Raw genomic sequence first — 13,948 nt, 5'->3', positions numbered from 1 at the left:
GAGTGCAGTGGCGCCATCTCGGCTCACTGGAAGCTCTGCCTCCTGGGTTCACGCCATTCTTCTGCCTCAGCCTCCCGAGTAGATGGGACTACAGGCGCCTGACACCACGTCCAGCTAATTTTTTGTATTTTTAGTAGAGATGGGGTTTCACCATGTTAGCCAGGATGGTCTCGGTCTCCTGACCTCGTGATCCGCCCACCTGGGCCTCCCAAAGTGCTGGGATTACAGGCGTGAGCCACTGCACCCAGCGCTAATTTTTTTGTTTTTTGTAGAGACGGGGTCTTGATACATTGCCCAAGCTGGTCTCAAACTTGTAGCCTCAGGGAATCCCATCTTGGCCTCCCAGGTGCTGGGATCACAGGCATGAGCCGCCACGCCCGGCCTTCAGTTTTGCATCCCCAGTGTTGCTGCAGAGTGTAATATTTACATGTTGAGAAAGTCTGTGAAGTTAGGACTTTTGTCTCCTGGATCTAAGATTGATGAATTTGAAGCCAGGCATGGTGGCTCATGCCTGTAATCCCAGCACTTTGGGAGGCCAAGGCGGGCGGATCACCTGAGGTTGGGAGTTAGAGACCACCCTGACCAACATGGAGAAACCCCATCTCTACTAAAAATACAAAATTAGTTGGGTGTGGTGGCACATGCATGTAATCCCAGCTGCTTGGGAGGCTGAGGCAGGAGAATTGCTTGAACCCATGAGGTGGAGGTTGCGGTGAGCTGGAGATCGTGCCATTGCACTCCAGCCTGGGCAACAAGAGTGAAACTCCATCTCCAAAAAAAAAAAAAAAAAAAGATTGATGAATTTGAGAGTTCATTTGGGTCAGAACCTTAAACTCAATCTGGGACTGAACTACTCTAGGTGTTACGCCTTAATGGTGAGAGTCTGAACCCCAAGCTTGTTAAGGTGTTTGACCTTCTGTGTGTGGGTTTTACAGTTCTGAATTGTGGGGAAGCAGGCTGCTAAGCTGATTAGAATATTTGTGTTTCTTTCCTTTGGATTCCTTTTTCTGTTTCTTGTGGTGCTTCAACTGTAGTTTCTCTTAGCATTTTGTAATTTATACATGTGAGTGTGTAGGATTTTCGTTTCTTCGGCTTTGAAAATGAAAGTTGATAAATATGATGTAAGGCAAGACAATTCTGGAACCAAATAGAATTGTGTTCCTTCTGTGCAAAAGAATCTCAAGATGCAAGATGAGTGCATTGAAGTTCTCGGGTACGTTTTTCATTTTTAAGTCAGTTTTGTATGTGCATATCCCTAGAGGATGTGACATTTAAAAGGCTCTACTCTTTAAGAAAAATGAATTTTGGGCCGGGCGCAGTGGCTCACGCCTGTAATCCCAACACTTTGGGAAGTCAAGGCGGGCAGATCATGAGGTCAGGAGATCAAAACCATCCTGGCTAACACGGTGAAACCCTGTCTCTACTAAAAATACAAAAATTAGCCTGGCGTGGTGGTGTGCGCCTGTAATCTCAGCTACTCAGGAGGCTGAGGCAGGAGAATTGCTTGAACCTGGGAGGCGGAGGTTGCAGTGAGCCGAGGTCGCACGATTGCACTCCAGCCTGGGCATCAAAGTGAGACTCTGCCAAAAAAAAAGAGAAAAAAAGAAAAATGAATTTTTATTTTAATTGATAAGATGAAAATTCAGTTGAGTTCCTATTTTAATGATACGAGGGAAACTACTCAAAACTTATGTAATCTTTGAGACTTTTTTACATTTAGAAAGTTAGGTTTAAATCCATCATGCATTAAATAGGCTACTCATTCCTGAAAGCACTGCCCTCTGGGATACAGTAGAAAGACAAAATATGATGCAATTTGTCATTTAGTTAGAGATTTTTTTCTTAGTTTACACTTTTATACCCATTATTTAAAGGATGAAATCTTACAATGGTTTCCTATGTTTAAAAAAAGTTAAAATTCAATAAATTTTAGAAACAAGTTAATTAAAAATAATGGCTAATAGTAAAGTATGGTTTATATAATTTTTTTCAATCATTTAAAATACAAAGGTTTAAAAAAAATCTAAAAGAAAGTGTGGGTTGAGAAAACTTACTGCCAGAATATCCTGGTTTACCCTAGTGCTCTTGCTCCAGCCACCCCCAGATAACCAGTTTTGATAATAACTTGTGCATCTGTTAGTGTTTCTTTATATAAAAACAAGCAATTGTAAATGCATATTTTTCCTATTCACCATTGGTGAATGCATTGTCTTTTTTGTTGTTGTTGTTGTTTTTGTTAGAGACAGAGGACAGGTTCTTGCTCTGTCACACAGGCTGGAGTGCAGTAGTGCAATCATAGCTCTCTGTAACCTTGAACTGGGCTCAAGTGATTCTCCCATCTCAGCCTCCTGAGTAGCTAGTACTATAGTCACATGCCAGCACACCCAGCTACTTCATTTTTTATATAGAGATGGGGTCTCCCTGTGTTGCTCAGGCTGGTCTTGAACTCCTGGGCTCAAGCGATCCTCCACTTTGGCCTTCCAAAGCATTGGGATTGCAAGCGTGAGCCACCAGAGCCACCATGCCTGGCCCTGTTCACCATTGTTCTTGTAATTAGTGGTTGGACTCTACATTTTTAATGTTTCAAAATTGACCACTTCATCCTCTTCCCTTTAATGCCCCACTTCTGGACAAGCTGAGAAGGCCTGGACATCCTTCCTCTGTCATGGGCAGGAGACTCAAACCACATAACCAGCTGCCCATGCAGAGGAACTTGTGCCCAGCCCCACTTCCAACCACAGTAAACAACCCGGGCAAGTTCCCTTCCTTGCTCTTTTAAGCTATTTCCCACCTGCTTGAGAGGCCTGCCCTGTTCTCCCCAGAGACCTCAGTCATGGGAGTAATAAGCCTTTTCATACCCGCTCAGTGTGCGTGAGACCCACTGTCATCAGTGTCATCATTGCAGCCTCACCCTTCTAGGTGACTAGCAGTTGGTGCTGTGAACAAGATGTCTAGACATTGACCACCACTCATGGGTCTATCTTCTCTTGTTCTGAATTGCTGACCTGCTCTATGGCCCATTTAGAGTTTGAGCTGCTGCTTACTGGGAGCACATGCTTTGTGCTCTGCTGCTCTGTGTTTCTTCCATTGTTGAGCCCTACGAAGTCTGGTTCTAGATTCAGCTGACCTTAGTTGACAGTTTGATAATTCCTTGGAATTGGGGAGCTGGAGTATGGGAGTAGGGCCTTCCTTAAAGTGGTCCTGGGTTTACATCCTGGGCAAGGACCTACCTGTGTTTTTGTTTTGTTTTTTGTTTTTGTTTTTTGTGGGCGTGAGGGGCTGGTGGTGAGAAAGCCAGCTTTCTCTTTATTGCTTTGGGGGCAGGGGGCTCAGGACCTCTTGGTGGGGCGGGTCCGCTTCCGCTTCACTATCACAGGCTTCTGGCTGCACAGGATGGCGCTGGCCCTGCGGATGGCTGCCATGCGCAGGTCAGGGCGGTACTTGTTCTTGAGGATCATGTGTCTGAGGCTGCTGAGCGTGGCGCGAGCATTCTTGTTGATGGTGGTCCGCGCCTAGGAGGTGGCAGGCTTCGGCTGGCCGGATCTCCGCTTCAAGACCACCACCACACCTTTGTCCTCGGCTGCCGGCTCCACGCCCACAGTCTTGTGGTGAATCAGCCCGTTGTAGCGGAAGGAGTTGGGGCCTTCAAGTTACTGGGCTCGGTGCCGTAGGTGGGCTTATTCCTCTTGATCAGAAACTGGAGCCGTTCTGCATGACCATCCATTGCAGATGCGCGGACATGGTGGCGGCCCCTCTCGCAGTGGCAGCCTGAGACGTGTGTATTTATAGTGAAGTTGTGACTGATGCCTGGGTTGCCCCAAATGTAAAGAGTGGGAGTGGAGGAGGGACTGTATACACTGTGTCAGAGGTTGGTCATTATGTGACTGCCCCTGGAAGAGCAGTCCTTCAAAAAGAGGACAGGGAGGGAAGGTGGGGAACAGCAGCCATTAGATGATGGGCTGAGTCCACACTCTTTAACAGCAGAAGGTTCCCCAAGACCCTAAAGTGCTATTGCTGCTGCTTCATGCGCCTCTCCCACAACAGAGATCTTGACCTTTGGGTTTAGTGGGGGATAACACCCATGGCATAGCTGTGGCATAGCAAAGAAGTTAGTTCAAACCTGACTTAAACCTGGGGTTCTTAAACCTTCTAAAGCAACCATTGCCGTAGGGGAGCTGCTTCACGCTGATGACAGTGATGACACCCTGATGACACAGGCTCTCTGGTGGGGGGAAAAATAATATATTAGTACCAGGTTAGAGAGGACACACCCTCCCCCAAAGTACATCCAGTAACCAAAAAACAAAACAGGGAAGGGAAGGAACAAAAGAAAAAAAACACTGATGAAACAGAAGTCCACAGTTTGACCCAGTTGGAAATGTATTAAAGGAATTTGCATAACAAAAATCATAAAAGGGCACTCCTTGGGTTTTTGGCCTCTATAATGTAGGTTCTGGATTTTAACATCTGTATCAGTTGATAAACCTTCCTGGGATTAATACTAGGGCTCATGTTATAGTTATACCTGGGTATCCCATCAAATTTAATGAAGGTATCCTGATAATCATAGAGGAGTTACTGAATATAAAATAAATAGAGCAGAAATCCCTGTGCCTCTCCTTAGCCATCATGACTATTGTGTTGGCGAAGTCATTCTTGGTTGTATTATAGAACAAATTGTCTTAAAATATCACATAGGGCCAGGTGCGGTGGCTCATGCCTGTAATCCCAGCACTTTGGGAGGCCAAGGTGGGTGGATTGCTTAAGCCCATGAGTTCAAGACCAGCCTGGGCAACATGGTGGGACCCTGTGTCTACAAAAAATACAAAAATTAGCCGGGTGTAGTGGCACGCACCTGTAGTCCTGGCTGCTTGGGAGGCTGAGGTGGGAGGGTAGCTTGAGCCTGGGAGGTTGAGGCTGCAGTGAGCTGCGACTGTGCCACTGCACTCCAGCCTGGGTGACAGGGTGAGACAACAGCCCTTAAAAAATCCCACAGTGACCAAGGAAGCTCTGAACCAGTGAGTTATTTATTTATTTATTTATTTATTGAGACAGAGTCTCGCTCTGTCACCTAGGCTGGAGTGCAGTGGCCGGATCTCAGCTCACTGCAACCTCCGCCTCTCAAGTTTAAGCAATTTTCCTGCCTCAGCCTCCTGAGTAGTTGGGATTACAGGCACTTGCCACCACGCCCAGCTAATTCTTGTGTTTTTCGTAGAGACCAGGTTTTGCCATGTTGGCCAGGCTGGTCTCAAACTCCTGGCCTCAAGTGATTCACCTGCTTCGGCCTCCCAGTGTGCTGGAATTACAGGCATGAGCCACTGCATCTGGCCATAAATTTAAATTAAGTCTTTGGCAGTTACAAATTAGATTGACAAAATGGGACCCCATGGAACTTACTCCCCAATTAAATTAGTTAATATGACTCAATGTAAATTGATGGGCCTCGAAGGATTGACAGCTATTATACAAAACCATTAATGGTTGTAGTGAAGGGGCAGTTATCCCCAGTGCTGCTTGTTGTGTTTTTTTTTTTTTTTTTTTTTGAGACAAGATCTCACTCTGTTGCCCAGGCTGGAATCCAGTGATGCAATCACAGCTCACTGCAGCCTCCAACACCTGGACTGAAGCATCCTCCTGCATCAGCTTCCTGAGAAGCTGAGACCACAGGTGCGCCACCACGTTCAGCTAATTTTTTTTTTTTTTTTTGTAGAGATGAGATCTCACTATGTTGTCCAGGCTGGTCTTGAACTCCTGGGCTCAAGCAGTCCTCCTACCTCAGCCTCCCAAAGTGCTGGGATTACAGACATGAGCCACTGCACTTGGCCGAGTATTTCTCCTTTTAACAGCCTAATTTGGCCTGGCCTGTTTTTTTTGTTTGTTTGTTTGTTTTTTGTTTTTTTGTTTTGAGATAGAGTTTCGCTCTATTGCCCAGGCTAGAATGCAGTGGCGCAATCTTGGCTCACTGTAACCTCCACCAGCCGGGTTCAAGTGATTCTTCTGCCTTGGCCTCCCGAGTAGCTGGGATTACAGGCGTGCACCACAACGCCCAGTTGAATTTTTTTTTTTTTTTGGAGACAGTTTTGCTGTTGCCGGGGCTGGATTGCAGTGGCACGATCTCGGCTCACTGCAGCCTCCACCATCCAGTTTCAAACGATTCTCCTGCCTCAGCCTCCCAAGTAGCTGGGATTACAGGCACCCGCCACCACGCCCGGTTAATTGTTATATTTTTAGTAGAGACGGAGTTTCACCATGTTGGCCAGGCCGCTCTCAAACTCCTGACCTCGTGATCCACCTGCCTTGGCCTCCCAAAGTGCTGGGATTATAGGTGTGAGCCACCGAACCCAGCCTAATTTGGCTTGCTCTTAAATCTGGGTGCCTCAAAGTGGATTGTTGCAATTTACTGCTGTGATCCCAACCTATTGAGCCCCTAGACCCAATATCCAACATTATGGAAATTACTGACTCCATCCAATGAACAAGTGGTAGATATTCTGGAGTCACAGATTTGTATAGATTTTGTTCAGTCTCTATTTCAACAGACTCTTAGCTGCAGTTTATCTTCACCTTTGAAGGGATTTGGTTGACCTTTATCTGGTTTCTATTCAGGGAACCTCAGTAGCCTTGCTATTGCAGTCTTTGCCGGCAAGATCTAAATTTTATCTACCTTTCTACAGGAGCACAGGCATGGCATTACGTTAGAGTCATTGCTGGCCAGGCGCAGTGGCTCATGCCTGTAATTCCACTCTTGTGGGAGGCTGAGGCGGGAAGATCACTGGAGGTCAGGAATTTGAGACCAGCCTGGCCAACATGGCAAAAACCTGTCTCTACTTTAAAAAATGCAAAAATTCGCCCGGTGTGGTGGTGAGCGCCTGTAATCCCAGCTACTTGGGAGGCTGAGGCACAAGAATCACTTGAACCTGGGAGGCAGAGGTTGCAGTGAGCCAAGATTGCACCACTGCACTCCAGCCTGGGTGACATAGCAAGACTGTCTCAAAAAAAAAAAAAAAAAAGTAATTGCTCTCTGGGGACAGTCATTTGAGATTCATTCAGGACATACAAATATTGAAAGAAAAGAGCTTACAAAAAGTGGAAGGGCTATTGCCCCATCTAGAATGTAAGAGGCACTCACACCTTGGCTAAATTCCTGAAAATTATGTGTTAAGCAGAGGACCGCATCCTCCGTGACATAGTGAAGAAATAGCGTGTTTTTTGTTTTTGTTTTGTTTTTGTTTATTGAGACAGGGTCTCTCTGTCACCCAGGCTGGAGTGCAGTGGATCTGGGTTCACTGCAATCTCCGCCTCCCAGGTTCCAGTGATTCCTCTGCCTCAGCCTCCTGAGTAGCTGGGATTACAGGCATGCACCACCATGCCTGGCTAATTTTTTTGTAGTTTTAGTGGAGACGAGGTTTCACCATGTTGGCCAGGCTAAGAAATAGCTATTGACTTTCTTACCATCACACTATCTTTTAGATTCTTTTGTTCTTTGTTCTGCTGGAGGCAACATAATCCTTGTGAGCAAATTTTAATTAAATCCAGAGGCTTCTAGACTGTTCAAATTGCCATGCAATTAATGCCCTCAGACTCCTTTTACTACGTAGGCTTTTTTTTTTTTTTTTTTGAGATAGAGTTTTGCTCTTGTTGCCCAGGCTGGAGTGCAATGGCGCGATCTCGGCTCACTGCAACCTCCGCCTCCCAGGTTCAAGCAATTCTCCTGCCTCAGCCTTCCTAGTAGCTGGGATTACAGGCATGCACCACCACACCAGGCTAATTTTGTATTTTTAGTAGAGACAGGGTTTCTCCATCTTGAGGTTGGTCTCGAACTCCTGACCTCAGGTGATCCGCCCACCTTGGACTCCCAAAGTGCTGGGATTACAGGCATGAGCCACTGTGTCCGGCCAGACTATGTAGGCTTTAGCAACCCCTTCTTGTGGCCCCTGTAGGTAGCCAGATGGTCATAAATTGTCCACAGGCTTCTGATGCAACCCCACACTATGTGCCAGTACCATGTTGAATAGAAATGCTGTGTGAGGGGACTCCCTTGCCTTGTTCTTCATCTTACTGGGAAAACATCTTGTTTTTCACTATTAAGTATGATGTTAGCTGTAAGTTTCTTGTAGATGTTCTTTCTTAAGAAGCAGTAGTTTCTCTCTATTGCTAGTTTGCTGTCAAATGGAAGTTGTGCTTTGCCAAATGCTTTCTCATTTTCATTATCCTTTTCATTTGTGATATTAGTAATTTCTGTCTTCTTGTTTTCCTCAGTTAGCTTGACTAGTTTTTTTTATCAATTCTATTCATCTTTTCAAAGAGCTGGCTTTTGGTTTTGATTTTTTTTTTAATTTCTTGCAGTTTCACTATTTGAAAAAATTCCTTTTCTTTTGCTTACTATGGTTTTAATTTGCTTTTTCTAATTTCCTAAAGCACATGCTTAGATAATTGATTATATATTTTTCTTCCTTTCTAGTGTATATGTTCAGTAGCATACTTGTCCTCTATGTATATACTTTTGCTGTGTCCCACAAAGGTAGGTGTGGGTGGGTGGGTGTGTGTGTGTGTGTGTGTGTGTGTTTTGAAAAGGAGTCTCACTCTGTCACCCAGGCTGGAGTGCAGTGGCACGATCTTGGTTCACCGCAACCTCTGCCTCCCAGGTTCAAGTGATTGTCGTGCCTCAGCCTCCCAAGTAGCTGGGATTACAGGCATGCGCCACCATGCCTGGCTGATTTTTTTGTATTTTTAGTAGAGATGGGGTTTTGCCAGGTTGCTCCAGGCTGGTCTCGAACTCCTGACCTCAAGTGATCCACCCACCTCAGCCTCCCAAAGTGCTGGGATTATAGGCGTGAGCCACCACGCCCAGCCCCTACAAAGTTTAATAAGCTGTATTTTCATTCATTTATTTTTTATTTTATTATTATTATTTTTGAGATGTCTCGCTCTGTTGCCCAGGCTGGAGTGCAGGCTGGAGTGCAGTGGTGTGATTGCGGCTCACTTCAACCTCCACTTCCCTGGTTCAAGCAATTCCCCTGCCTCAGCCTCCCAAGTAGCTGAGATTACAGGTGCATGCCACCATTCTTGTCTGATTTTTTTGTATTTTTAGTGGAGACAGGGTTTCACCATGTTGGCCAGAGTGATCTTGAACTCCTGATCTCAGGCAGTCCGCCCACCTTGGTCTCCAAAGTGCTGGGATTGCAAGTGTGAGCCACCAGGCCCAGCCTTTCATTCATTTAGGTAAAAATAGTTTTATGAGATTTTGAGGGCTGCTTTTTAACACAAAAGGAAAAAAATTTTAAAAAGGAAAAAACTAGTTTTTAAGTGCCCTTAAAACTACTACTTTCATCCGTGGGTCGTTTAGAAGTGTGTAGTTTAATCTGCAAGTATTTTGAGGTTTTTCAACTGTTTTTTTGTTATTGATTTTTATATTGTCATTGTAGTCTGCAAGCATATTTTATATAATTTTTCTTTCAAGTTTGTTAAAGTTTTTTTTTTTAATCTGCTTTGATCTGCTGGATGAGGTTTGTTTTATGTCCCACAATGTAGTCTATCTTATCTTGGTGACTGTTCCATGTGAACTTGAGAAGTATGTGTATACTGCTGTAGTTGGATGAAGTATTCCATGTAGTTCAGTGGAATCTATTGTTTGGTGCTATTCAATTCACCTGTGTCCTTCTTATTTTTTCCTTTTTCGAGACAGAGTCTCGCTGTGTCACCCAGGCTAGAGTGCAGTGGTGCGATCTGGGCCCACTGTAACCCCTGCCTCCCGGGTTCAAGCGATTCTCCTGCATCAGCCTCCCGAGTTGCTGGGATTACAGGCACCTGCCACCACGCCTGGCTAATTTTTGTATTTTAAGTAGAGATGGGTTTTGCTAGTTGGCCATGCTTGTCTCAAACTCCTGGCTTCAAGCGATCCCCAAAGTGCTGGGATTACAGGCGTGAGCCACTGTACTCGGCCTGTCCTTCCTGTTTTTTTTTTCTGCCTACTGGATCTCTTAATTACTGGTAGGAGGCTGTTGAAATCTCAACCATAGTCATGGATTCATGTATCTCTCCTTGTAGTCCTATCACATTTTGCCTTGTGCATTTTGCAGTTCTTTTGTTATGCACATGTACACTAAAGATTACACATAGATTCTCTATGTCCTCTTAGAGAATCAACCCCTTGGGCGGGCGCGGTGGCTCACGCCTGTAATCCCAGCACTTTGGGAGGCCAAGGCGGGTAGATCACCTGAGGTCAGGAGTTTGAGACCAGCCTGTCCAACATGACAAAACCCTCTCTCTACTAAAAATACAAAAATTAGCCAGGTGTGGTGGTGCACGCCTGTAATCCCAGCTACTCAGGAGGCTGAGGCAGGAGAATCACTTGAACCCAAGAGGCGGAGGTTGCAGTGAGCTGAGACCACACCTCTGCACTCCAGCCTGGGCAACAGAGCATGATTCTGTCTCAAAAAAAAAAAAAAAAAAAAAAGCCAGGTGCAGTGGCTTACGCCTGTAATCCCAGCACTTTGGGAGGCCAAGGTGGGCACATCACCTGAGGTGAGGAGTTCGAGACTAGCTGGCCAACGTAAACCGAAACCCTGTCTCTACTAAAAAATAAAAAATTAGCTGGGTGTGGTGGCACACGCCCATAGTCCCAGCTACTTGGGAAGCTGAGGCAGGAGAATCGCTTAAACCCTGGAGGCGGCGGTTGCAGTGAGCCAAGATTGTGCCAGTGCATTCTAGCCTGGGAGACAGAGTGAGATTCTGTCTCTCAAAAAAAAAAAAAAAAAAAAAGAAAAAGTTTATTGTAGACAACATATAATTAGGTAGTTTACTTGTAGATTACATACTTTTTAATTTTCTTTGTGACTTCAGTGTTTGACTATTTACCTTACCTGATTTCATTTTTTCCCTCTCTTAACATATTGATTATACTTTTTTTTTTACACTATTTTAATGGTGTAATGAATTTTCAGTATACAGCTATCCCAAGCCCTCTTTCTAGCAATCTTAGGCCACTTCACTGGTTGCCCAAGTAACTCATAATAGAGTATTCCCAATTCCTCCCTCATAACAATGCTGTTACTCATTTCACTTATCCATAAACTGTACTTATATGTTGTAGCTATTGTTACTTTGAACAACCTGTTATCTGTCACATTAATCAATAATGAGAAAAACCTGTTATCTGTCACATTAATCAAGAATGAGAAAATGATTATATTTTACTTCCACTTATGCCTTCTCTATTGCAGTACCTTTCTTTGTCATTTACCTTCTTTCTGGTTAATTTTCTTGCAAAGCAGGTGTACTGGTGACAGATTCCCTCAATTTTTGTCTCAGAAAGTACTACGGACTATTTGAAGGATAATTTTGCTTGATACAGATTTTTTCTTTCAGAACTTTAAATATTTCACTCTACTTTCTCCTTGTATGGTTTCTGAAAAGAAGTTCAATTTAACTCTTATCCCTCTTCTCTAGAGTGGCTGGGGAATCACTTCCTTCTTAAATTGGAGAAAGGGCATTTTATGTTCTTTTGGAGGAAACCTCTGCTGAGAACCTTTTATACATTTTATAATCATGCGAAAATTCATCGTATCATTGTGGACTTTAATGCACTTTATTATAAATTGCAAATCTTTTTTTTTTTTTTTTTTTGAGATGGAGTTTCACTCTTATTGCCCAGGCTGGAGTGCAATGGTGCGATCTAGGCTCACCGCAACCTCCGCCTCCCAGGTTCAAGCAATTATCCTGCCTCAGCCTCCCGAGTAACTGGGATTACAGGCATGCGCTACCACACCCAGCTAATTTTGTATTATTAGTAGAGACAGGGTTTCTCCGTGTTGGTCAGGCTGGTCTCAAACTCCCGATCTCAGGTGATCTGCCTGCCTCGGCCTCCCAAAGTGCTGGGATTACAGGCGTGAGCCAACGCGCCCGGCCTGTAAACTGCAAATCTTAACCTGTTCCTCAAGGTCAGCAAGGCCCAAGGTTAACTGGAATGGTTCTGCTGGAAAGAGCTCTTTTGGCATTTTTACCATCTCAGGATGGCAAATATTTGCTAAAAATTGGTGGGAAGTATCCCTGAGGCTCAGAAGTATAGAGATTTTATCTAAAGTTGTCATGCTTTATTCCTCATGCCTGAGCTCTAACTTCCCAGTAACTTAATAGCTCCATGAAATAAGACAGAAAGAAATAAGTCTCTGATAAATATTAACACAAATAAGTGAAAGTAAACACTTCTCTGGGGTGGAGAGAAGTGGTGCGATCTCAGCTCACTGCAACCTCTGCCTCCCAGGCTCAAGCGATTCTTGTGCCTCAGCCTCCTGAGTAGCTGGGATTAGAGATGCGCACCACTACACCCAGCTAATTTTTTTTTTTTTTTGAGACAGAGTCTCGCTCTGTTGCCCAGGCTGGAGTCAATGGCACAATCTCGGCTCACTGTACCCTCCGCCTCCCAGGTTCAAGTGATTCTCCTGCCTCAGCCTCCTAAGTAGCTGGAATTATAGGTATACACCACCACACCCAGCTAATTTTGTATTTTTAGTAGAGATGAGGTTTCACCATTTTCGCCAGGCTGGTCTCGAACCCCTGACCTCGGGTCATCCACCATCCTCGGCCTCCCAAAGTGTTGGGATTACAGGTGTGAGCCACCGAGATGGGGTTTCACCATGTTGCCAAGGCTGGTCTCGAACTCCTGAGCTCAGACAATCTGCCCACCTTGGCCTCCCAAAGTGCTAGGATTACAGGTGTGAGCCATTGTGCCCAGCCAACTTCTCCAAAAGAAATATTTTGATTGAATTGGCTGGATCTGACTACCTCGAATATCCTGGAGTACCTCAGGACAATATGGTCAGGTAAATATTGTTACAAGTTTGATTTCCACGTGCCTCTTGTTCTCATGCTTAGTGATGGGAATAGTAGAAAAAGCTTCTAGTTCTTCAGTGTGCTTTTATTCATTCACATATTATCCATATTTGACCCTGTGTCTCATGGAATGTTGAGTGATGTGATATATGAGAAGAAGATGAGTTTTTCTCACAAAGAATTGATGGTCTTAAAATGGAATTTTTTTGTACAGCATTTCTCTCACTTTTCCAGAGTGTTCTGGATCCTGCCTTTGGAAAGCAATATGATTGTGATCACAGTGAAAGTGTAGAAATAATTTTCGTGTATTCATAAACTACGGAGGGAGTGTGGCCAAAGAGTTAGAGTTCTGACAAATTCATAGAATAAATCTCCGGAGATCACAGAATCATCGTGAACATCTTATGACTCGAGTATAGATGTCCAGTGCTGTCAGTCTCACCCATTCTCCTTTATACACATTTGGAATGTTTTAGGACTCAGTAACCTTTGAAGATGTGGCTGTGAACTTCACCCAGGAGGAGTGGGCTTTGCTTGATCTTTCACAGAAAAAACTCTACAGAGATGTGATGTGGGAAACCTTCAGGAACCTGGCTACTATAGGTAAAAATGAAATCATTCTATCATGTTCTTGAATGAATTAGAGAATACCTTTTTCTTGGATATCAATGCTATTCCAAGATGTGGAATGTGAAAAGGCAAAATTCTTTTGTAAATCAGGCATGGTCACATATGGACCTAGAATCTAATAATTTTTCTGTAATTTGTAATAATTTATGATAGTTTTTTCTGGGTCTGCATTTCAGGAACAAAACAAAAAGAATGGAACATTGAAGAGCAGTACAAAAACCAGGGGAGAAATCTCAGGTGAGTCACACCCAGAAAAGAAAGCAGTATTCTAGGAGAAAATCTTAGTATGTCATTAAATTTGATAATTAAAGAAACAAAACAAATAAGCTGAGCCTCAAATGTATCTGTTCTTAGAAAATATTAACCCAGCTAGCACAGTGGCTCACACCTGTAATCCCAGCACTTTGGGAGGCTGAGGTGGCCGGATCACCTGAGGTCAGGAGTTCAAGACCAGCCTCACCAACATGGAGAAACCCCATCTCTACTA

The 13,948-nt window shown here is 44.3% G+C and overlaps 1 protein-coding gene and 1 pseudogene across 3 annotated transcripts in view; one reads left to right on the top strand and one right to left on the bottom strand.

Moving 5' to 3' along the window:
- LOC129020149 (zinc finger protein 44) overlaps positions 1-13,948 on the top strand; it is a 52,133-nt gene that overhangs the window by 31,585 nt on the left and 6,600 nt on the right. For 2 of the 3 annotated variants that reach the window (XM_063657893.1, XM_054464086.2), the window contains exons 2-3: positions 13,308-13,434; positions 13,638-13,698. In XM_063657893.1, the coding sequence (XP_063513963.1) occupies positions 13,308-13,434; positions 13,638-13,698 (188 nt within the window). Of the gene's footprint in view, positions 1-13,307; positions 13,436-13,637; positions 13,699-13,948 lie in introns of those variants that run through there. The other variant, XM_063657892.1, reaches the window with a different exon arrangement.
- Positions 751-3,741, bottom strand: LOC129020159 (large ribosomal subunit protein eL28-like; annotated as a pseudogene).

Source organism: Pongo pygmaeus, chromosome 20 (assembly GCF_028885625.2).
Source record: "Pongo pygmaeus isolate AG05252 chromosome 20, NHGRI_mPonPyg2-v2.0_pri, whole genome shotgun sequence".
Taxonomy (NCBI): Eukaryota; Metazoa; Chordata; class Mammalia; order Primates; family Hominidae; genus Pongo; species Pongo pygmaeus.
Note: the sequence above shows the minus strand (reverse complement) of the source record. Positions and strands in the feature narration are given on the sequence as shown.